Source organism: Heterocephalus glaber, unplaced genomic scaffold (assembly GCF_053883595.1).
Source record: "Heterocephalus glaber isolate CG9 unplaced genomic scaffold, H.glaber_assembly_v1.0 deba00001811, whole genome shotgun sequence".
Lineage (NCBI taxonomy): Eukaryota > Metazoa > Chordata > Mammalia > Rodentia > Bathyergidae > Heterocephalus > Heterocephalus glaber.
In genome coordinates this window covers 352,363-378,154 of record NW_028258482.1, presented here as the reverse complement: position 1 = coordinate 378,154, position 25,792 = coordinate 352,363, and the positions used below count along the sequence as shown (strand labels likewise).

At 38.0% G+C, this 25,792-nt stretch overlaps 1 protein-coding gene across 4 annotated transcripts in view; it reads right to left on the bottom strand.

The window, feature by feature from the left end:
- Window positions 1-7,642: 7,642 nt before the first annotated feature.
- Window positions 7,643-25,792, bottom strand: part of LOC147820672 (EF-hand calcium-binding domain-containing protein 3-like) — a 51,271-nt gene continuing 33,121 nt past the window's right edge. For 2 of the 4 annotated variants that reach the window (XM_087203831.1, XM_087203830.1), the window contains 6 exons: window positions 20,644-20,731; window positions 17,073-17,146; window positions 12,355-12,498; window positions 10,544-10,615; window positions 9,191-9,311; window positions 7,643-7,695 (listed from right to left, as the gene is read on the bottom strand). In XM_087203831.1, the coding sequence (XP_087059957.1) occupies window positions 7,692-7,695; window positions 9,191-9,311; window positions 10,544-10,615; window positions 12,355-12,498; window positions 17,073-17,146; window positions 20,644-20,731 (503 nt within the window). In that variant the 3' untranslated portion in view covers window positions 7,643-7,691. Of the gene's footprint in view, window positions 7,696-9,190; window positions 9,312-10,543; window positions 10,616-12,354; window positions 12,499-17,072; window positions 17,147-20,643; window positions 20,732-22,310; window positions 22,700-25,792 lie in introns of those variants that run through there. The other 2 variants (XM_087203832.1, XM_087203833.1) reach the window with 2 other exon arrangements.

Below are 25,792 nucleotides of genomic sequence, written 5' to 3'. Positions count from 1 at the left end.
GCAAGGCAGGCAGTGAAACCGCTGAGCTAAATCCCTGGCCCTCTATTTAAAAACAAAAATTATTTATTTATTTATTTGATACCAGGGATCAAACTTGGGACCTTGTGTTTGCAAGGCAGGCAGCAGAACCACTGAGCTAAATTCCTGGCCTGACTTCAATTTATTTTGAATTCTGAGACTATTTTGTGGCCTAACATGGTCTATCCTGGAGAAGGTTTCATCTGCTGATGAGAAGACTATTTTGTAGTTGTTGGATGGAATGTTCTGTAATATCTCTTAAATTAGGTCCACTTACTATGGCATAAATATCTAAAATATCCCACCTTTTGACTGATCTGGGCTACTGAGTGAAGAATTGTCTTGGGCCACATATAAAATACATACAATATAGTTAATGTATATAAGCAACAAAATTTCTCTTTTATATTTTTATTGTAACATTAAAATAGAACACAAAAGCCCAATTTTAATAATTAAATAAGAAATATGTGTTTAATAAGAATAAATGCCCCCTTTAGGGCATAACTATGTGTAGGTAGGTCGAAGTATCAATAATTGCTTGCCAGTCAAATGCGGCTGACTGTGTGTGTCAGGAGCAGGAGGGGGAGGTGGCACTGCACTGTGCCTCCTCCTGCACAGCATTTTGTTGTCATCTATGCAGTCTACACTTGAGCACCACACAATGGAGTTGTGGAAATACTTGTAAAAATCACATTACAATTTACTCCTACAGTCTTGAGGAGCACATTACTCACTAGCTGTCTAGGGCCACATGTAGCCTGTAGGCTGCAGGTTCAACACATCTGGTCGAACATGTTGATGTTTTTTTTTTTTCATCTGGATGATCTGTCCACTGATGAAAATTATGATTGTAATGGGCTATCTCTTTTTAGATCTAGCCATGTTTGTTTTATATAATTAGGTACTCCATTTTGGGTGCATATATATTTACAATTGTTATTTCCTCTTGCTGAATTCATCCCTTTATCATTATATAACGACCTTTTAAATCTTTTTATAGTGTTTGACTTAAAGGTTATTTTAGCAGATATAGATACAGCTACTTTTGCTCACTTGTGTTTTTCTATTTTCATAGTATATCTCTTTCCATCCTTTGTTATTATATTTGTGTGTCTTTACTGGCTAAGTCAGTGGTTGTGAACCTATGGCATGCATGCTTCAGTGGACTGTTTGTATCATTGAAAGATCTGAAAGGTTCGCAATCATTGGGCTAAGTGAATTTCTTTTTAGAAATAATTTTTATTTTTATTAGTATATATTGACAGTACATAATGATTACATTCATTGTGGGGAGCTGGTACATCTTAATTCTTTTTACTTCTCCTCCTCCCTGCCCTCCCCCCTCCATCTCTTGGTAGCTTTCACATTTGCAAAAGATTTGACTCCTTGTTTCCTATTATCTATTTTTTTTTTTTTGAGAGTCATACTATGTAGTTCAGGCTGGCCTTGAACTCACTATATAGCCTAGGGTGGCCTCAAACTTGCAGTAATCCTCCTGGCTCAGCCTCCCAAGTGCTGGGATTATAGGTATACACCAATAGGCCTGGCCTCTACTATCCATCCTTTATTTTACTCTTTAAATTATTTATTAAGTGAATTTCTTGTAGGCTGCATATTGTTGGGTCTCATGACTTTTTTGACCCATTCAGCCAGTTTACATCTTTTAACTGGGCAATTTAATCCATTTACATTCAAGGTTATTGTTAGTTAGGTATGGTAGCACATACCTGTAATTTCAGCACTCTGGCAGACTGAGGCAGGAAGAGTGCAAGTTCAAGCCTATCCTGGGCAACTTAGTGAATTAGCAAGACCCTGCCTCAAATTAAAAAATGAAAAAGGTTTGGGAATGTAGCTCTGTGAAGGCCTTCAGTTCATCCCCAGTACCAAAACCATGTAAAACAACAAGAAAAATACAATAAAAGTTATTGTTAAGTAAACAAATATGCGTTGTCACTTTTTTTTCCTGTTTGCTTGGTATATTCTTTCTTCCCCTCTTTTTGTTAATGTTTGTGGTTTGGTGGTTTTCTGTATTGATAAGTTTGATTCTCTTCTGTATTATCTGTTCTACTTTTTTGTTTGTTTTGTATTTTATAGCAAAACATTTATTGGTGTTTTTCAGGCATACATAATGATAATAACACTCCTCATAGGGAATTTGCACCTGTACATGATACATCACATCTCTTTTTTTCCCATTCCCCCTCTCAGGTCCCTTCCCCTCCCTATGTACAAACGCTTTGCTTCAATTTTTTCTTCTATTTTCACTTTTTTCCTTGTCTTTTTCTTCCTTTTCCCCCTCTCCTCTCCCTAAGTTCCTCTTTACATTTGAATATTTTCTTCCTAGTTCATAGTATCTATTACACGCTTTGGTCTTTATTTACACTTTCAGTTTCTCACACCAGAGAAACAATGTGAGATTTACATGTGTCTGATTTATTTCACTTAAGAGTATGGTCTCAAAGTGCATCCATTTACCTAGAAATGACTCAAGTTTATCCTTCTTTATGGCAGACTAGTATTCCATTGTATAAAAAAATACCACACCTTCTTTATTCATTCATCTGGTGATAGGCATTTGGGCTGTTTTCGAGATTTAGCTATTACAAACTCTGCTGCTATAAACATGGGTGTGCATATATCACTGTTGGTATCACTTTAAATTCTTGTGGGAAGAAACCAAGAAGAGGAATGGCTGGGTCAAATGGAACCTCTAGTTTTAGTTTTTTGAGAAATCCCCACACTGATTTCCACAGCGGTTGCACCAGTCTGCACTCTCATCAACAGTGAAAAGCATTCCTTTTTGTTTTACTTTTCAGATAAGGTCTTGCTTTGTAGTTCAGACGGGACTTGAACTCACTAAGTAGCCCAGGCTATCCTCAAACTCTCAGCAATCTTTCTGCCTCAACCTCCCGAGTGCTGGGATTACAGGTGTGCACCACCATGCCCAGCTGTTTTACTGTTGAGATTTGTACTTTTGTATGTTTTCATGATGACAGTTATCATATTTTTGTTTCTAGCGTAGGACTACCTTAAACATTTCTTACAGGAATTATTCTGATGGTGATGTATTCCCTCAGTTTTTGTTAGTCTTAGAAAGTTTTTATTTCTCTTTAATTTCTGAAGAATAGTTTTGCTGGGTATAGTATTTTTGGTTGGTAATTCTTTCAGCATTTTGAATAAATCATCCTATTCTCTTCTGGCCTGTTAAGATTTTTTGAGGTTTGCTGTTAATCTAATGCGGATTCTTTTACATGTGACTTGATGTTTTTCTCTTGCTATTTATAGAATTCTGTCTTTTTCTTGTACTTTTGACAGTCTGATAAAAATCTATCTTAGAGAGGATTTTTGTTGGGGGGAGGTTGAGTTTTATAGGGATCCTTTGTGTTCCTTGGACTTGGATGTTCATATCTTTTCCAAAATTTGGAATATTTTCAGCAATTTCTTTGAATTGCTTTTCTTTCCTTTTTTTTTTTTTTTTGGTACTGGGGATCAAACTCGTGACCTTGCGCTTGTGAGGCCAGCGCTGGAACCACTAAGCTAACTTCCTGGCCCTGAACTGCTTTTCTATGCCATTTCCCTTTTTCTTCTCCTAAGATCTGGAACATTCACAATGCAAGTTGTCTTGCCTTAGAAGTCTCTAGACCCACCTGCTTCATTCTTTTCCTTTTTCTTTTCTTCTCTTTTCCCCTCTGTAGGGAACAGGGAAAGGGGATGTTACCAGACGCCCTGCAGTGGGTCCTGGTCTCCTGTGAGCCATGACAGCCCAAGGCGAATTAAAGAATAAAGACAGGAAATGAGACTTAGAGGAACAAGCTGGGTTCTGGGCCTGATCAGTGCTTCTCTGGACAGCAAAGATGAAGCCACCCAAGCTTGCCACTATTTATTGGGTTTCTAGGGAGTAACAGATGACTCAGAAGGCGGTGAGAATGCTAAATTGACAAGGATCTTATAATCAGAGGAAAGTCTTGGAGGGTGGCAGTAATCCTATGACTTTGAGGATCTTATGCTGATAAGATTCTGATTAGGATGGTAAGATGAGCAAAGACATTCTTACAACAGTAGGTGAGATGAGTTAAACTGGCAAGGAATTTGTCCCTCCCCAAGCAAACCTTTCTCTTACTACTTGGTTCTCAATGAACCAGGATATCTTCAGCTGATGTAATCTTGCCCTTGAGTGTCACGGGACCACTGAGGTCTTAGCTGTGACCGGAGGCAAAAATGGAGTTATGTTTTGGCATGTCATAGCTTGCCTGTAGGCAAGAAGACTAGGCCTAATCATAATTTAATTGTGAAATGATTTTTCCCCAAAATTACGTAGAATGGCTCCTGACACCCCTCTGTCTTCCCTCTCTTTCTTTCCTTCTTTCTTTCTTTTTTTTTTTTAAATCTGACTGAATCATTTCAAAAGGCCTGTCTTCTAGCTCAGGAATTCTTTCTTCTGCGTGATCAATTCTGCTATTGAGGCACTCAACTGTCTTTTTTTTAAATCCCTCTATTCTTTAGCACTAAGATTTCTAATTGGCTCTTTTTTATTATCTGTTTGTTAAATTTCTCATTCAGATCATATACTTTTGCTGAATTGTCCCCTTGTGTTCTCTTATATCTCATTAAGTTTTAAAAAATTCATTCTTCTGAATTGCCAGACAATCCATTCATTTCCTTTTCTTTGTTGCTAGACAGTTATTGTGTTCTTTTGGAGGTGTCATGTTACCTTAATTTTTCACGCTTCTTGTGTTCTGATGTTGGTATTTGTGTATCTGGTAATGAGGCAGGAGGTAGCTAAGGAAAAAGCTGGAGGAAGAAAGAGCTTTCCCTAAAAGCCCACTTTCTGGGCTAAATATGAGGTGTAAGGTAATCAAGGAAATGTTTGGGGAAAGAAGATAGGGCCTGCCTTGGAGCCTGCTTTCTGGGACTGGATCTACCTTCTCAGTTAGACATTAGCCCCGGACCAGGATGCCCAGGTCTAAATTACAATAGGAAAAGGTAGCCAGGTAATCTAGCTAATATATAATAAGTCCCTGGGCACACACCCAGTGGTCTGCAATCCTTGGCTGACACCAACACTAATTACCATGTCACTGACTATGCAGATTGTGTGTGGCATCCAGAGCTCATGGCTATTGGTGAATGGGTTTTAAGGGCCATAAGAGCTCAAAAACACCACTACACAATGGAGGAGCCAAGTCAAGACACGCTTTGGCAGGAGTCATCTTTAGACCAACCCCTCAAACCTACCTCAAATCCCAAGGTTTAAAACTTTCAACATCAAGCCCTCTTGAGGTGTGAGCTCTTCTCACTGACCAATCCAACCCGGTGGAGTTTATCTTGTCTTTTGTCTTTCAAATAAACCTTTGATTGTGCTACCACACTTTTGGGTATCTTGCTCAAATTTTGGTTTAGGACATCAAGAACCTAGACAAGAGCCCTACCAGGTAACAGTAGGGTAGTTGCATCTACAAATTTTTTTTAATATTGAGGTTTCTTAGAAGTAATATGATAGGTTGAAAAAAAGACTTTCAGTGATTTTTTTTTTTTTTTTTTTTTTGGTACCGGGGATCGAACTCAGGTCCTTGTGCTTGCGAGGCAGGTGACGGAACCACTGGGCTAAATCCCTGGCCCTTTTCAGTGATTTTTGAAGATCAATTTCTCATTTAAAGAATAACAAATGTAACAATGAATCATGTGCTGTGAAAAAAGGTTGGGTATATAAAGATGAATATGTCACAGTCAGTCTTTGATACTAGAGACTTTAAATACACATAACTGTCTCCTCTACCTTGCCATGTGATGCTCTTCACCATGTTACAGTGCAGCAAGAAGGCCTTTGCCAGATGCTGAGCAGATGCTGAGCAGATGCTGAATAGATGCTGGCACCACACTACTGGACTTCTAAGCTTCCAGAAACAATGAGATATCGAACATTATAGATACCTTTTTTCAAATTTTCTTGGTTAATTTTGCACATCTGCTTTTTCATATAAACTTTGAAATTTGCTTGAAAAGTTCCAAGCTGAAAACAATTCACAAAACTCTCCTTTTCTTTTCTTTTTTTTTTTTTTTGGTACTGGGGATCGAACTCGGGTCCTTGCGCTTGCGAGGCAGGCAGCGGAACCACTGAGCTAAATCCCCAGCCCCATAACTCTCCTTTTCTATAGTTAGATGATGTTATAAATTTGTTTGATCCATCATCACCTGCTATAGTGAGCTGGGCTGTAAGGCAGTAACACAAAACCTCATCCATTACTCATGTCAGGTGTGATATGGTCAGGTAGCCACCTTCTGTCTGGTAACTGTACTGCTGGAAAATGTGGTCCCAAAGTTACTCTTTTCCCTCATGAAAATTTACAGCAAGAATACAGTCCTCACCAGACACAGTCTTCTGGGGCTTTGATCTTGGACTTCTCAATCTCCAGAAATTTAGTTAAATGAGTTTCTACTGTTCTGAAAATGCTTTTGGACAAGATTCTGAAGTTGTGCTGTTATTGGGTAACTTGCTTCTAAAAAGTGGCTCACCAGCTAAATGTTACCAGGTTGGGTTGCTGGCCTCTCCTTCTGGAGTTCTCATCTTGAACAAAGAATTGGATGAAATGAGCAAAAAGCAGTGGCACTTTATTTGAAAAGGTAAAAGTGAAGAGTAGGAGAGAAACTGGCTCTGAAGAGTAAGCTTGGGCTGAGTAAAGAGGAAAAGAGGGTGATAAAGATAAAAATACATGCTGCAGTGGGGAAACACAGCATGGGCTATCATGGTGTGGGACTGCATAACTCTGTAATCATAAAACTCCCCTAGCCCCAACTGTGATTGAATGTGAGTAAATAGATAAAGATGCTTGTTAGTTCCCCGACACTAGATAAGATCTGTATCAGCCATAATTACTCAACTCTTTGTTCGAAAACTGATGTTCCCACACGCTATCTATAGAACAATCTAAGAAACATCTGCTGACCATCAGTACATGTCAGGCTAATTAACATACAAATGTAAGACCACTAACCTTTGTTCCCTCTTCTGTAAATTTCGCCTGTTAACTTCCCTGCAAGCCCCTATTAAAAAGAGCCTCGGACTCTGGGCTACGCCTCTCTAAGCTACTTTGCTTTGGGAGTGCCGTCTGGCCAGACTAAGGTCTGTTTTACTTTCCAACTTGTCCGGTGTGTTCCTTCCCGGGTGTTCTATGCTGCAGTCAGCTCCTTGGAGTATTTGCTAAGGTCCTTGGTCTTACATTCTGGAGGCACCGCTGGGATCCACTCGGAGCCTTTGGTAAGGACAGCGGTCTTACAATGGAAAGGTATGAGAGCCTGCATCTACCTATTTTATAGGGTGGCTTTCACCTGGTAATATGTCCTAGGATGTCAGTTGGCTTTGGTTTTAGGTAGGTGCTCTAGTGTAGTGTTCATTTACCTTCTTCAGGTGTAATGTTGGTGATGTCTGATTTGAGTGTCTTTTTGGGTTCTCTCTTGGGCCTTGTCTTAAACACTTTTAATCTCCTTAGGAAACAGGTAATAACAAGATCACCAGATAAGTAATCCAATTTCAATAAAAATACCAACATCAACTTATATGTCCCATTGACTTACCTGGGTAAGAGGCAGTACAGTTGGCATCAGACTGCTAAAATAAATAAGCATCAGTAACTCTTGAGCCAGTTACTTAATTGACTTGTGCTTCATTTTTTTCATCTGTAAAATGGGAGTGATAACATATACTCATTAGGGAGGAGAGGATTAAATTAGTTTATATGTATGGTATATTTTATCCTCATTCTAATTTCCACATAATAGCTAACATTTATTGAGCTCTTAAAATGTGCTAAGCATATCCCGTGGTATCAAATAAATTCCTACAATTGCCCTTTAAGGCAGGTATTATTATTCTTTCCTACATTTTACAGATGAGGAAAGGAGGCTGAGAGATTAAGCAAAGTACCAAATTTGTATTTTATATACCAACAGCAGGCATTTAATAAATGTCTTTGCCAGGTGTGGCAGCATACACCTGTAATCCCAGCACTCAGGAGGCTGAGACAGAAAGATTGCCACGAGTTCAAGGCCAGCCTAAACTACATAGTGAGTAGAAAAAAAACACAAAATAAATAAATAAATAAATATAAATAAATGTATGCCTTTGAATTAGAATGAAATGAAAAGTAGAATTTTGTGCATCCTCTGTTCTATCTGGTTCAGAGGTAGAACAGTATAAAGAGATTACCTATTGAGAGGCATAAGAATATTTTTTTTCATAAGAATATTTTTACACTGTTGGTGGTATTCTGTATTTTTAAGTCTCAGTAAGTATGATACCACAATGCTTTGAAGAAGCATGAATTGAAATGATTGATAATAGCAACATTTAATTTCTATGGTACAATGATAAAAATTGATTGAGGAAACTCATTTTTATTGTTATTTGCTTGAATAAGTTAATACATTTGGTGGTGAGAATGTTCCCTTGTCCTCTATTCTCATGTCTAGTCCTGCCTCCACTCCAGTCCAAAGATTTCAATGGAAGGTCTGAACTCGCCGTACCGCACTTCAGAGTCAGAGGATCTGTTGAGAGGCCATGGTGGTTCCAGCATGTATAGAGGTGTCTAGTATTCCACTTTGGGTTTTTTTTTTTTTGGTACTGGGGATCGAACTCAGAACTTTGCGCCTGCCAGACAGGCACTGTGCCCACTGAGCTACATCCCCAGCCCCGACTTTGGGTTTTGAAACCCACTTAAAATCATCTCCGGATGTTTGATTCTGCTGGGATTTCCTGGCCTGGAGTAGAGAAGGTTGAACTTTCTCGGATGTCTTAGGCTTATAGTGGAGTTTGGAGATAGAGATCAACCTTGCAATTTCAGAGCCAGGCAGGAATGCTTCAGCATATGAACATTTGCCTAGGTACCTTTTCCTATGTTTTGGTTTTATGAGTTTTATTTATTTACTTATTTTTTTGAGACAGGGTCACACTATGTAGTGCAGGCTGGCCCTGACTAACTATGTACCCCAGACCAGCCTCAAACTCATGGCGATCTTCCTGCCTTGGCCACCTGAGTACTAGGATTACAGATGTGTGCCACCATGCCTGGCCCTTTTCCAAGTTTTGGGCCAGATGCTGTAGAGAAGAGTGTTATTGAGATATCCTTATAAATGCTTCTGGGAAGGCTGTTTTGTCTCTTTCCTTGCCACTTACCTTACTATCTCCATTACAGTCTTTCTGGGTAAGGCTGAAGTCTCTACAAGCTTTGATAGGATTTCAAATAATAGGATCCCTGAGTTGCCAGTTAAATCTAAACAAATTTCCTTTTCTGGAGCTATGGAGGGGAACAAAAAAAAAGTTTCAAAATGTCTTCTGAACAAAGCACTTATCAAAAAAGTAATAAGATGACAGTCTTTTTACTATTTACAATAATAATAATAATAATATCAGGTCAGGAACTAAAGATATAGTAAAACAAAATTTTGTTCTGTTTTGTTGAAAGATCATTTTGATTAAGGGGCAAACAGAATAATCACTTAATATAAAATACTTTTAGTTCAATGTCTTCTAAGTAAATATATAACACTTTTACAAGAATGAATTATATGTTAAAGACTACTGTCTTGTTCCTCTAAGCAAAGAAATCGTTGATAAATATATCCTTGGTTTGTAAGAAAACTCTCATTTTTATTTTATTTTTTTTTTTTTCTAGTATCGGGGATTGAACTCAGGACCTTGCACTTGCGAAGCAGGAGCAGTGCCACTGAGCTACATCCCCAGCCTCCGTTTTTATTTTAGTATTTGGAAATGGTAACTTTTTTTTAATCCTAAGGACACTATAGTCTAGAAATGGGTGTGTTTTCAAAACTGCATAGAGGATTTGAACTTTGGAATGTATTATCATAGAAAATATGATATGAGTAGTGGTTAGATTTTCCAAGGCAGGCAGTCTTGTAAGCTTAAAAACAAACCATGAGAGTACTACTCGCAATATCTCAAGCATTCTTACATAGCATGTATAGCCTCACATGAGAACATGCACTCTAACCTCAAGCAGACTTGCACTGAGTTAGAGGCTTCATCAGTATGAGGAAGGTATTTTGAAAAAACACCTTGAAGAAAAAAAAAATACCTTGAAGAGCAATAAATTATCCATGTCCAAATCTACATGAGAGAGATCACTTTTTTCTTCTAAAGAAAGGACTTATTTTCTTTTGTAAAAAGAATGCTTCTGAAAGTAGGACATAAACTTGATAAAAAATTAAAACACTATAAAAGGAGACCACATTTTTCTATACCTATCACTTTCCCGAGTGTTCTCTTTGAGACCAAATGTAGGAATCCTTTAGACAACACCAGTACCTCCTTAATATATATAAGTTAAAATTCTAAAACAGCATTAGTTTGCGTAGCAGATATTGTTTTGGGGAAGCAGTTTAAAAATAAATCACATTCCAGATTACTCTTTCCTGATTTGTCTCTTGATTGGAGGCCTCAGTGAATAATGTTTACTATGCAGTGGGTTGTAGCTACCAAACTGCCATCTGTTTCGTAACATCTACTCACCCACAGCCTTCAAGAAATGGTTCTTATCTGTCAGCACCTTTAAGAAGTCTGAGAAGTTCACCTTCCCATCTCCTACAACAGAAATCTAAGCTCAGAACAAGGATAAGATGTGCTTAAATTATTAGGCTATATGTTAAGTATGATAGTTAAAGTACCCTGGGGGTCACTTAATATTTAAAATCAGTGCACGTTAATTTGTTCAGGTCTTCTTGAAGTGATTTTAACAACATTACATTGTCTCCTGCAGGCCACAGAAATAAGGGCAGGACGTAAACATTCAGCCAGGGGTTCCCAGGCCTTGTAGTCCTGTGCATTCAACCTTTTCCAGAGATTTGCAAGGAATTTTTACAAGGAATCCACCAACCTTTCCACTCTGTATCTACTCCTATTATTTTTGTTTTAACATTACCCAAGTTATACCTCATTTCCTCTAAAATTAAAGGATAGTGAGTGCTACTTGAGGAGCGGCTGTGTTTACATGAAAGAACAGAAAAATCAGGCAGAGTTAGTGGAAACAACAAATGATACCTTAATTAACCAATGACACTGAGTCACGAGTAGAACTGATGTTGACTGAATGGGCTCTGGGTGAGAAGTGAGAGGAGATAATGTGCTGAATATATTTTCCACACAACATAACAGCCTTGACCACTGATCAGTAGATTGGTATACTAGCAGAAACATAAATCTGTATGTTTGAAAAATATCAACAAAAATGCTATGGGATTTAAAATTTAGTATAGGTGGGCTATAATGATTGCAGAAAGATCTGTACTAATGATTCAGATGGGAACAAAGGCTTGGATTTCCTTGGTAATATGTCATTTTTGAAACTGTTTATGCCTTGTTATTTCAAGGCTTTGTCCAAAATGGGCATCGTGACAGGTAACTTGAATATTGTGATATTGAGAGGACAGTCACCGTTTCCACACTAGGTTTTTAAAAGAGTACTGCATTTCATAGCATTAATTTGACTTCATAACTTACCCACATACCTCACTGATATTCTTCAAGGTAAACATGCACATAGAGTGGTTCCTCTTATCTACAGAGGACACATTCCAAGACCCCTAGTGGATGCCTAAAACCTCAGATAGTTCTGCACCCCAAGTACACTATGTTCTTTCCTGTACATACATACATATGATAAAGTTTAATTTATAAATTAGGCACAATAACAGATTGACAACTAAAAATGAAATAGATCAACTATAGTAATGTATGTTAATAAAAACTATGTGAATGTAGCATCTCTTGAAAGAGTCAAGACAAATATTAATATTTTTGCTCTGTGGTTGACTGTGGATAACTGAAACCATGGAAAGTGAAACAGGCAGATAAGGTAAGGCTACTCTTTTTTTTTTTATAACCTCTTTTTAAAAAAAATAATTGTCTCGATACATTTTAGGTACACAATATAGTGACATTCATCATTGGGAATTTGTATCTTTACATGATATGTCTTGGTTCTTATTTTTTCCCCATTCCCCTGCCCTCCCTTCAACTTCTCCACCCCTCCCCATTTACAAAGATTTTGTTTGCATTTTTTTTGTGTTTTTCTTTTTTTTTTGGTACCGGGGATCGAACTCAGGATCTTGTGCTTGTGAAGCAGGCACCGGAACCACTGAGCTAAATCCCCGGCCCTTGTTTCCATTTTTTGGTAAGGGTACTCTTTACTTTCGTTTACGTTTTTTTTTTTAAACAAATGTATATACAATAGAGGTTTATTTCCTCTGTTTATACAATCACTGAGGAAAAAAATATGTGTTCAGAAGTCTTTTTAAAAAAGAATGCGACATCAAAATACTTACGATCAAGATCACCACATTTTAATTCATTATAGACATCATGCTTGGTTAAATTCATTCCTAATTTAGCTAAAGTGCTCATCATTCCATTTAAATCAATACAACCAGTTTTATCCTTGTTGAAGGAGTTATAGGCATCTTGGAAGGCTGGAGAAGTAGAATTAAAAGTGAATATTTAATAGACATCTTTAATATAGGACATTGTCAATCCTTGAGATTTGAACTGGAATAAACTAATTGGAAGAGCCGAAAACCAGACGTGGCAGGTGAAATAGCCTTTCAAAAAGTTCATGTCCTAATTCCAGGAACCTATGAATATGTTATTTTATATGATAGAAGGGACTTAGGAGATGTAGAGAAGATATACTGGCTTGGATTACCTGAGTGGTCCCAATCTAACTTCAGGACTCCTTGTAGAAGAAGAAGCAAGATAGATGTGGCACAAGTCAGAGAGATTCAGAGCACGAGAAAAACTCAACCCACCACTGCGGGTATGAAGATGGCGGGCAATGTGATGTGGAGTGCTGGCAGCTGGAAGGGGTTGAGGGAGACTCCTGGCTGGCAGACAGGAAAGAAACTGGGGACATCAGCCAAATAGCTGCAAGAACTGAATTGTGCCACAAATCTGAATGAGATTGCAAGCAGATTCTCCAGAATCTCCAAATAAGAGCTCAGGGTGGCCAGCATTTGAATTTCACCCTAGTAAGACCTGGAGAAGAGAAACCAGCCAACCCTGCCTGGACTTCTGACCTACAGAACTTGAGACAGTGAATTTATACTGTTTTGCTGTTGAATTTGTGACAATTTGTTACGGCAGTAATAGAAAGCTGATGCACCAAGTTGAAGCCAAATTTAATATTTGTGTATGTGTCTTTTATACAGATCTACCATTTTAAAAAGAAATATTCAAAGCACTAACTGAAGCTGGGTGTGGTGGCACATACTTGTAATCCCAGCTGCTGGAAGGCTGTGGCAGGAGGATCACAATTTGAGGCTGACCTGGGCAACTTAGTGAGACTCCGTCTCAAATAAAAAAGGGCTGGAGATAGAGCTCAGTGGTAGAGCAGTTGTGTATTGTTCCTGAGAAAAACTAGGGCATTTAGCCTCATGTTCTTGAAACATCCCTACATGTTACCCAGGCTCTTGCCAAACTAAGGGGACATCATAAGTAGAGACTAGAATGTCTGAATGAGCTACATTGGGAACTGGGCAAACTAATATTATCTGTAGATCTGCCTTCCTGTCAGTATGCTAAATTAGCCATTCCTTGAAATGCTGGTCATAAAATAGAACAAAGCAAGCTAATGATGTCACTGTGATGTAGTTTAATCTGTGAAACTTCCTCCCTGCAACAGCTGCGTGAGGGACAGAGCATTGTGGAGTCCTGTAGTCCAGGTGGTCACCATGGATGCTCCAATTTGGTAAATGCTTGTCTAAACTATTATCACTGGGCCTCCACAGAGGTGCTGCTGTTAAGTACACATCCCTTGTGGACTTGCTGAGCAGTGCTGTTGTAGAAAATGTGTCCCTTATGGGATTTTGCCTAGCAGTGCTGGTGAGTGCACACCCTCTGTGCAATTCTGCCAACTAGCACTATTGGACCCCTACATGTTTCTTGTAAACTACCCCTGATAGTAAGCTGCAATTAACCGTATCCTACCCTGTTAGTACCTGTCACTCTTAATAAACCTTATCTCTCACAAGCTGTCTGGGTACTTTCTTCGGTCTCTTAATAACCTACTGCCCTGCTCCAGCACATGTGGGCTATGGACAAGACAGCTTGCCTAGTATGTGCGAGTCCCTGCATTCCATCCCAGGACCAACCCTCTCTCCAGCATAAACTAGAGCCAAAATCAGACATGTATTTTCTAAAATTAGTGAATGCAAAAACAAACCCAGGACAAAGTATATTCCAAATGGCACCAGGCGAAATTTATTTCATATCACAGTCAAGTCTTAGCATCTGTATTTATGAGTGATTAATTTTATAGAGAAAATGATGTCCATCTTATAATTTTGTGGAAATGTGACACCTTTCTCTCTTGGTAAAATGCAGCTTCTTTAGGACTGGAACCAAATTATCCTGACTCCTTTCTACCTTCTCCTAATCTCTCTAGCATGTTCTAGGCATGCATTCATTCATGCAATGGAGTTCTCATATTAAGTATAATAGGTAAATTAGGTACTATTTTGGAAGGTGGTGTATACTATGAGAAAAAATAATGTTGGAGGGGAGCGTTGGAAAGAAGAGACAAGTTCTACAGACTCACATCTCCATGTCTTCCTCCCTACCAAGATCTGTATCCACATACTTTGCTGTTCCACAAGTAAACTTTATCTTTTATCTAGATCCAGCCCCTCCATTGTAGATTAGAACCTATCTTCTCTCCCATATTCAAATATATTATCTAAGAAAGGTCTCCTTTGTCTCTAACATCCAATCTTACTATCTATATATTATTCCTACGATCATGCAAATGTACTGTTATTTCTCCCTTAAAAAATACATTGTGCTGAGCATGATGACACATGCTCATGCCGGTAATCCCAGCGCGGTAATCCCAGCGCTCGGGAGGCTGAAGCAGGAGGATCTCCATGAATTCAAGGCCAGCTTGTACTACACAGTGAGTTCAAGACCAGCTTGGACTACACAGTGAGACTTGGTCTCAAAAATCCAAAACCCAAACCCAAAACAAAAACATTGCAACCTCATTTCTCCCTTTAATACCACTACCATATGAACTGCAAAAATGTACTGATAAAAAATAAAAATTGAAAAAAAAAAAGAATTCAATCAGTATGGACTTATGGATGTTTAATTAAAAAATATTTTTTGTGATGCTAGAGATTAAATCCAGGGCTTCAAACATGCTTCTATCACTGAACTACACCCCAGCCCCAGCCCTTATTTTGAGACAGGCGTTGGCCTTGAACTTTCCATCCTTCTGCTTCAGAATCCTGAGTAGCCAGGATTATAGATATGTGAAACTAATCCTGGCCTCATGGATGTTTATTTTATACTTTGGGTTTTAATCCAATTCTGAATTGTTTATTTTTGTTGCTCAAGTTGTACTAAAAAGTAGTGGAAGGCAAAATATGTGGGTATAGACACTGGTAGGGAGGTAGATACAGAGGTGGAAATCTGGAAATTCTGTTCTGATTGCTTTGGTTTTGAGTGAAGTAGGAAGCAAGGATATACACTGAGAGTGAAGGTGGGATATTCTGGGGTTTTGAGGTATTCAAAAAATGTATGCAGAGGATGGGTGTGGTAGTGCATGTCTGTAATCCCAGCACTCGGGAGGCAGAGGCAGGAGGATTGCTGCGAGTTCAAGGCTAGCCTGGGCTAAATAGGGAGTTCAGGGCCAGCCTGAACTACAAAGTGAGACTCCATCTCAAAAAAAAACCCAAAAAAAAACAAGTGTGCAGAATGAACAAATTAACTTCTCATAGGAAAGTTATGAGGATTAAGCATTTGAATAACCAGTTTTTCTACTTTTATACTTGATGGTTTGACCTCTTGGCCTTTGCTAAGCCTGCAGGGCCTGCCCCTCACAGGCCTAGTTAGTTCCCAGTGATAGTAAGCAGCTAGTTTATATATATGCCTTTCACATGCACACCAGCCCATCTGGACACCATCTCTTAACCATCTACCTTCTCTGGCTCTTATGTGCCGGGCCCACTAACCCCAGATCCAGGTCCTAGACCAAGTGAGGGACAGTCCCAAACCCCAGAGGGTCACTGAAGTTCTTCAGTGTAGCTAATCCTAAATCTGCTTATTCTGCCTTGCCTGTTCCTTTGTGCAAATATCACAGTAAAGCCTCTTGTTGATTTTTTGCCATGTCATGGTATGCTGTGCCTTCTGTTTTTAGGGATCTACGAATATAAAAACACATCTCCATGAAAATCATCTCTGTGTCCACATGTTACTTATCATATCTGATTAAAACAAATTTCTTGGGGAAAAAAATAAGAACCAAGATATATCATGTACAGGTACACACACCCAATGATAAATGTAAATGAATTGTATACCTAAAGAGTACCAATAAAATGTACCAATAAAATTAATCGGAAAAAAAACCCCACAAATTTCTTAAGGACTTGGGGTGTATCTCAGTAAGGGTCTGGTTTCAACTCCTAGCACCAAAAACAAAACTCCAAAGAAACAAACAAACAAACAAACAGCACAACATACTACAAAGGCACTTTAGAAACTTCAAAACTGTTAAAGCATGTATCTTAGTTTTATAAGTAAAAATACAAATTCAAACAAAAAACAAAAAACTCAAAATGTAAATCTGATCTTGACAATCCTTTCTGTTTTCCAAACCAGATTTCTTAGTAATAAAGGTGATTTTTTTTTTCATTTTAAATTTAATTTTATTTTTGGTTTTCTGAAATAGGATCTCTCTTTGTAGTACAGACTAGCTTTGAATCCCTATGTAGTCAAGGCTAGCTTCAACTCACGATCCTCCTGCCTCAGCCTCCTGAGCGCCGGGATTACACGTGTGTGCCACCACACCCAGCATTTTTTAAAGCATTTTTTTCCCAGTACTGAGGATTGAACCCCGAGATTCATACATGAGCTACATCCATAGCCCTCTTCTCTTAAATGAAGGAGTGTAGACACCTCTTGAAATCCTAAATCTGTACTAAAGAAGGGATTGTATATATTAAGGGGCTGTCTTTTATGCTGTAACTTTTGGGGTGATTCTCATTACCTTCCATTTGTGAAGGGCTCAACTTTTCTGTGTGTTGTAATTGGCACTGAAGAGATCTTGGTAAATCTTTATCCCTGAGAAGAGACATGAAAAGATTTAAATTTAATATGTATGTAAGTCAAAGGAGCAAACATTAGTGCCATTCATTAGTTTTTGCTGACTGGAATGAATGTGAACATGATAATACATGCAGAGTCATGTTTCCCAGGGGGATGGTTTCTGTCACTTGCCATCAGACACAGGATGGACAGTGAGAAAATGTTGGCCCCTCGGGTCCACACCTCTGCGCTATACTTGACAGTCATCCTTGCCTCCCTTAAAAAACTCTGAATTCCTCCATTTTGTAAAACAAGAAACTGAGGGTCAGAGCTATTAAATAACTTATCCCAGGTCAGGCTAAAAGTCTTAAATTCTCCTGTCCTTAGAAATATAAATTGTTTCAAAATTTTAGTACACATAATGCTGTGATGTATATCCTTATAGAGAAATGTTTGCATCTATGATTATTTTACAACTTTAATTGCAAAATTTTATTTTTACCACATATGTGAAAGACAGAAAAAGACAGAGAACACTTCCAGAAAGTTTGGAACTTTGGTTGCCCTTTCATTTTCCTAGGAAAGAAAAATCTGGAAAAGGAGGGAAAATATTAATATTTAGGAGACACTTTGTATAGATTTATAATAACTTATTTAGGAACACAGAAATGTATTCTGTAAGACTGGGTTTGCTTATAATATGGTAAATTAAATAAGATTTAATGAAATATAAATTAATTAAAGCAACCATACTTTTATAGATTTGTATTATTTAAAATGCATTGAGTTTTGAAACTAACAGAACTAAAAGTTTACAAATTATGGAATCTCTTAGTTTTTGTGGTTTTATAAAAAGCTATTGGTTAAAGATAAACTAAAAGAAATAAACATTGAAATTAAACAATAAAATTATTAGGTTTTATTAATTTAGTATCCTCTAGAATATTATTTTCAACTCATTTTCAAAGAGGGACTGGAGAGAAAAGGAAATGATAAGCATCTATCTATCTATCCATCCATCCATCCATCCATCCATCCATTTGCAGTGCTGGAGTTGGAACAAGCCCTCTATCACTGAGCCACACTACAGCCCAGCTGTGATAAGCTTTTAAAAGGTATTGTTCTCAAATTTGTAACATGGATATTTATTGAACTTGCCTTATTTTCTTAGCTTATAGTAACACTGATTTCTTCTTCTGAAATCACCTACTTGAAATTCTGAAGACTCAAGTTTGCCTTTACTAAGGCAAATATTTTGTATTTGTAGATATGAACAAATTTCTTTAGCGTGATGCATCTTTTGATGCAGCAGATACAGAAGTGTGTTGTCAAGAAGCAAAAGGAAGGCATAAGTTTTGACCTTGCATTTGTTCTATGCAGTATAAGGTCTTTATTAGTTGCATTATGGAAGGAGACTTTTGGCACAGTTTCAAACCCTATCTTAGACCAAACACTGGAGAAAGCGTTTCTATTTTATATAAGTTTCAAATTGACATAGGAGATTAGGGTGCAAAGCTGGGAAAGTAGGCAGGACCTGTTAATTACAAGATCCTAGAACACACGGCAGAACAGTTCCCAAAACCGTGGACTTCTGGGAATTTGAGCAGGTTTTCAATAGGATGCTTAGACCTCCTATCAACTTGAGGTGTGGGATCCCAGCACCGCCTCTCAGGATCCATATGTAGAAATTCTCGTGGTTTTCCTCCAGATTTTTTTTTTTTTTTTTTGAGACAAGGTCTCACTGTATAGTTCAGGCTGGCCTTGAACTCACTATGTAGCTCAGGCTAGTCTTGAACTCATGGCGATCCTCCTTGCCTCAGCCTCCCCAGTGCTGCAATCACAGGTGTGCACCACCATGCCTGGCCTCGAGATTTGGACAATATAAAAGGACACAGATGCCAAGAAGAGCTGGCTATCATGGCTTTCCTCATGATAGCCTGCCTTGTTTTCTACAGGGTGTACTCTTATCTTGCTTTTTCCTCTTTTACTCGGCCCAAGTTTCTTCTGCAGAGCCAGGTTCTCCCTCACTCTTCTTCACTTTCACTTTTTCAAATAAACTTTGCCACTGCTTTTTGCTCATTTTGTAAATTCTTTGTTCAAGGGGCCGGGGATTTAGCTCAGTGGTTCTGCCTCCTGCCTCAAAAGTACAAGGTCCTGAGTTAGGCCCCCGGTACCCCCCGCCAAAAAAATTCTTTGTTCATGATGAGAACCTGGAATTTAACTTCAGAAGGAGAAGTGAGCAACCCACAAATGATTGTAGAACCTTTGATTTAGAATGATCCCAGTCCAGCCTTTCATTTAGGGTGTGAATTTCCTCTATATGTGGTATTATTTAGTCTTTGCTAGACTACTTTTTGTGACAAGGAACTCACCGCTTCAAAAGGCAGCTTGTGCCAGCTGCACACATTTGTAATCTCAGTTACTTTGGAGACTGAGGCAAGAGGATCACAAATTCAAGGTCAGCTTGGGCAATATAGTATGACTCTGCCTCAAAATAAAAATACGAAAAGATTGGGGAAATAGCTCATCACTCCCTGGGTTCAATCCCTAGTGCTGGGGGGAAAAAATGGCAGCTGATCAGCTGTGGTGGTACACTCTTGAAATTCCCAGCACCAGGGAGGCTGAGGCAGGAGAATCAGGAGTTTGAGGCCAGCCTGGGCTACATAGTGAGCTCAAGGCCAGCCTGAGATTCATAAAAAGAACATGACTCAAAACCAAACCCAACCCAGCCCAACTCAACCCAACCCAACACAAAAGATAGCTTTTCATGTGGGGTAAGGGAACAGTAATACTAAGGGTTTGGCTGCTATAAGGTTATTTTACCCATTATTATCTAAAAAGTGTTAGAGATACGATTTTTTTTAGCACTGGCAAACCCAAGAACACTAGCAAAAATATCCTCAAGGTGGTAAAGAAAATGAACAACTGTGATAAAAGAGAGGAGTTTTTCTTCTTATAATCTGGTAAAATGTATCTTGGGCTCTTTCAGTTATTAGTAGCTGTGATTTTGGAGTTTATTGGTAACTGCTTGAGAGAAAGCTATTGTTAATGATACAAGCAAATTTCCCTCCTCAGTTTTAGCCTAAGGCTAGTCATGGGTAATCTACCAGATTGCCTTTTACGGGCTGTATTTGTCATATAGACCCTTTTTCTATATTTTGACTTGCTTAGGGGTTAAGCTCTACCTTAAGGTCTTCTGAATTTATTTTCCTTTAAACTGGCACTCAAAATACCTTAGGGTATAACTGACAACTCCTTGAGCAGTCTAGGGTATTCTGTGTCCTAACCAAAAATAGCATTTCATTTGGGAGAACAGGAAGGAAAACTGTTTCTCTAGTCAAAAAAGAGGTTTATCATTTTCTTTTCATAAAAAGCTTTCTCAATTTAAATGTTTTGTTTTATAACTAAATTCTCCACAGAACAGATATTTGAAGAGCATTCTAACTTGTCTTATAGCCTTTATGGGTATTTAATAATATATCCACTACATTAATAATTCTTTATCATAATATAGTAACACTTCCATTACCTACCTCTTGCTGTGGAAGACAGGTACTTTTAGGGGTTTCAACGTAAGTTTTGATTTAATTTCTGAAACTGCCATGTGGCCAGTAACTGCGTCTGGAACTCAGAAAATGCAATTAAGGATCAATTCACAGATTAGTTTCTTTATACTCTTTTGGAACTTTTCCAGTGCAAGGCTTGGAGGTTGAAGTCTAGAGCCTCAAGTAATGATTATATGCAAATTCACATTAGAGTTATGGGCAAAGTTGGAAGGCAATGTGGAAAATTCCTTTTATTTTCCCTAGATCTGAAAGCAAAATTTCTTATTACTGCTCCTCCTCTCAAATACTGTATTATCACTCTGATGCTATATAAAAATAAATGCTGGGGTCAGGGATTTAGCTCAGTGGTTCCGCTGCCTGCCTCGAAAGCACAAGGTCCCGAGTTCGATCTCGGTACCAAAAAACAAACAAACAAAAAATAAATGCTAAGTGTAATAAGCCAGACTCGAAAAGACTGTGTGCTCTCACTTATTCCTATGTGGAATCTAAAATAGTCACTCACAGAGTGAGTAGAATGGTTGGAAAGAGGGGGATATGAGAGTGCACACTCTCAGTTATGCGAGATGAGTGAGTTCCAAAGATCTAATGCATAGCATGGTGATTACAGTTAACAGTATTGCACTGTGTACTTGAAATTTGGTAAGAGAGCACAGCCTCAGTGTTCTCACTTCCTCTCAATAGTAACTGTGTGAAATGACTGATATATTAATTAGCTTGATTGTGTGATTATTTCACAATGTATACATACACAAAACCATCATGTTATATATCTTAAATCATAAAAAATGGTGCCAAGTGAATCAGATAAAGCATCCTAGAAATATGTGGAAAAAGTTGGGGTTTTTTGTTTTTTTTTTGTACCAGGGATCGAACTTGGGACCTTGTGCTTGTGCAGCAGGCGCCGGAACCACTTAGCTAAATCCCTGGCCCCATGGAAAAAGTTATTTAAAGGCAAAATTTATTTATGAAGCAGAACATTTCAAGTTCTAATTGGCAAATGTTATAGCATTTTAAATACCTGCCTCCTTGTTTCTGCCTTAGGCACCTGACTGGTAGTACGTAGCTTTTCTCAGGGTTTCCTTCTGAGATGCACATCCCTGCCCTGTCAGTTCTTCTGGCCCCAAAGTCTTTCTTAAAAGTAGGAGTGGGTATGGAATAAAATGCTGTTTGCTACTCTAGACCTTCTTGAATCGACTTCTTCACTAAAACCATTGCTCTAGTCCTCCCTTTACCACTCTGCATAGTTTGAGAGACAGGACCTATTGACCACAGGTTGGGTGGTAGGGCTTCCACCTTTGTTCATTTTATAGCTTCAGTTATCTTTTCTAGAAGTGGAGTGAACCAGGAGTGTGACGCATTCCTGTAATCCCAGCACTTGGGAGGTTGAGGCAGGAAGACATTGAGTTTGAGGCCACCCTAGGCAACATAGCAAATTTTTGTCTTTTCGGTGGCTCAAAAACAAGAAAAGTGGGTCATTAACAGGAATAATGAACAATAAATACTATTAAACCATGAAGAAAAAAGTTTCTTAATGTCTGATTAGAATCATTTTTCCCCAGGTCTTTACTTCAGAACCTGGAGTGTAGTTGTTTCTAAACAACTCAATTACAGATGTTCGGAATCTAGAAACCTACCACACAGCTGGGAACTCCAGAGATGTTCAACAAGTTAGGTACTTGAAAGGTGCTTTGAAATCATCCTTATGTTGAAAATCATCATTTTAAAACAAACTTCAATCCCTCAAAGACATGACAGTGTTTTCTTTTTAAAAAAGGACTCAGCATAGAACTGTAAAAATTCTGATTTTTTACCTACTTTTAAGCTGTGCCACTCACCACTTTGGGCCTTCAATCAGATCAAGAGCCCAACAAAGGGTCTGTTCCATCACGCAACTGTGACCTCATTCATTGCTCTAGCTCAGGCCCAGGGAGAGGACCCACAAATTCATTCCTGTGTTGGAGCAAATCCCCAGTACCACAAAACAGACAACCGAAAACAAACAACAGAAACCCCAAGCCATATCATTAGGTCTAAAAAGAAGGGCAAAAAAAAAAATCACTCTCATAAGCTTATAAACTTTAATATTAGTAAGAAAAGTGACTTTAAAAAGCAATTAAGAGGGCTGGGGATTTAGCTCAGTGGTTTTGCCGCTTGCTGTGCAAGCGCAAGGACCCGAGTTCGATCCCCAGTACCAAAAAAAAAAAAAGCAATTAAGAGCCGGGTGTGGTGTCATATGCCTGTAATCCCACCACTTAGGAGGTTGAGGCAGGAGTATTGCAGTGAGTTCAAGCCCAGCCTAGACTACATAGCAAGACCCTGTCTCAAAAAACAAAATAAAAAACAAACAAAAAGATTGATTCTGTTAAGCAGGTATCATAGTATTCATGATCTGACCTCTCTCATGGAACTGTAAATCCTAGTGTAGGAGTTAGATTCATTGTGGTTTTGATTTGAGTTTCCCTAGTAAGTAATGATGTTGAACACCTTTTTATGTGCTAATCGTCATTTTCATATTTTCTGTGAAGGAATGTCTATTCATATTCTTTGTCCATTTCAAAATTTAGGTTACAATGATCTTCCCTTACCCTTAGGGAATATATTCCAAGACCTGTAGTGGATGCCTGATACCACAGTTAATACCAAACTCTATATAGACTATGTTTTTTCCTATGCAGACATACCTAAGATAAAGTTTAATTTATAAATTAGGCACAGTAAGAGAGGCATGTTTGTTTATGGGTAACCACAGACTGTGGTACCCAGAGTTTAGCTAGTAATGCACTGGAGCCTCCAAAAGTGCTTCTGGATTCACTTAGCAGCAGCATTTCTAAAAGTTTTCCACTCCTGCTCTGGGAGTTTGTTCCTTATAAGTATGATTTGACTTTACCCAGGTCTTTTCAAACTTAGTGCATTAAGAACAAAAACAAGGGAAGATAAAGGACAGGTTTTTTTTTTCTTTTTTTTGATAGCGGAGATCAAACTCGGGTCCTTGCCCTTGTGCAGCAGGTGGCAACACCACTGAGCTAAATCCCCGGCCCAGGACAGGTTTAATTTACAAATTAGTTCAAGAAGTATCTACTACGGACTTACTATGTTAAAGGCAACCAAATTGAAAATGGGGATAATGACAGTTCCTATTAACATGGAGTTGGTGGGAAGTAAAAAAAAAATTTGCTTTTGTTTTTGTGGTTTTTAAAGAGACAAAGTCTCACTATGTTTCTCAGGCTGATCTCAAACTCCTGGGTTCAAGTCATTCTGTCTCAGCCTTCCAAGTGGCTATTGTACCCAGCTAGAAGTAAAATTTTAAATTATCCTTTGTCTTTAGTTGGGGTAAAAGACATATTACATAAAATTTACCATAGTAACAAGTATTGATAAGTATATTCACTTTGTTGCACCACCAATCTACAGAACATTTTCGTCTTGCAAAGTGGAAACTGTGCTCATTAAATAACATCTCAACATTTCCCCATCCTTCCAGACCCTGACAACCACCATATTTTCTGTTTTTATGCACTTGGCTGTTAAAGATGTCTTATGTAAGTGAAACCATACAGTATTTGTCCTTTTGTGACTGGCTCATTTCACTGTGCATTAATATCCTTGAGGTTCATCCATTTTGTAGCATGGGTCACAGCTTTCTTCCTTTTAAGGGCTGAATAAAATTCCATTAAATGGATATACTGCCTTTGGCTTATCCATTCGTCTATGTGGACACTACTATGAATAGTGCTGCTCTACATGTACAATTATGTCCTCATTGGTTCATGGCAAAAGCCCATACAAAATGTCAGAAAATATTTCTAGGATCAATTTTTACAGCAAGTTTTAATATTTAAGTTTTCTCTTTTGGTACTGGGGATTGAACTTGGAACCTTGCGCTTGCGAGGTAGGTGGCGGAACCACTGAGCTAAATGCCCGGCCCTTATTTAAGTTGTTTTTTTTTTTTTTTTTTGGTACCAGGCATCGAACTCAGGTCCTTGGGCTTGCACAGAAGGCATCAAAACCACTGAGCTAAATCCCCAGCCCCCCTTATTTAAGTTTTAATATTAAGTTGTCTAATCCTTGTTTTGCAAACTTCTAAATATTCTGATTTTTAATATTTTATCTTTTTATGAGTCTATGTAGCTTTCAGTTAGTTTCTTCACTAATTCAACAAATATAGCATTTATCCATTTGCACCATTTTATATTCATACCAGTAATGTATGAGAATTTCAATTTATCTACATCTTCATTAATGCTTGTTGTTTTTATTACATTAATCCTAACCAGTCTGAAATATTTCACTGTGATTTTGATTTGTATTCTCTAATGACTAATGATATTGAATATCTTTTTATGTGCTAATCGTCATTTTTATATCTTCTGTAAAGAAATGTCTATTCATATCCTTTGTCCATTGAAAAATCTGGGTTACAATAATCCCTTCCTACCCTCAGCAGACATGTTCCAATAGCCCTAGTAGTTGCCTGATACTACCGATACTACCTAGCTTTATAGATACACTGTTTTTTCATATATATACATACCTATGATAAAGTTTAATTTATAAATTAGGCATAGTAAGAGATTAACAACAATAATTTTTCATTATTAAGTCAAGATCTTTCATCATTTTATTTAAAGGAAGTATTTTATGGCTTCTCTTTGGCAAATCTGAATTGCAAGGATTACTCTTCTTGTGGTTTTGGGTCACTACTAAGTAAAACAAGGATTACATAAACATAAGCAATGGAATACAGTGATAGTTGATACACCCGAGACAGCTACTTAGTAACTAACGGGTGGGTAATGCAAATAGTATGTAAATAGGGGACAAAAGGATGATTCATGTCCCAAGCAGGATAGGAGATAACAATTACTATCATACTACTCAGTAGAGCATGCAATTTAAAACATATGTATTATTTATTTTTGGAATTTTCCATTTAAAATATTGGATTGCAGTTGACTGCAGGTAATTGGTGCTGTGGAAAGCAAAACTACAGATAAGGGAGGAATAATTTTGATTGTTGAGTTGTAAGAGCTCTTGATATATTTTGGATACTAAATTCTTATTGGTAATATTGTCTCCTATCTGTACATTGTTTTTTCACTTTCTTTATAGTGTCCTT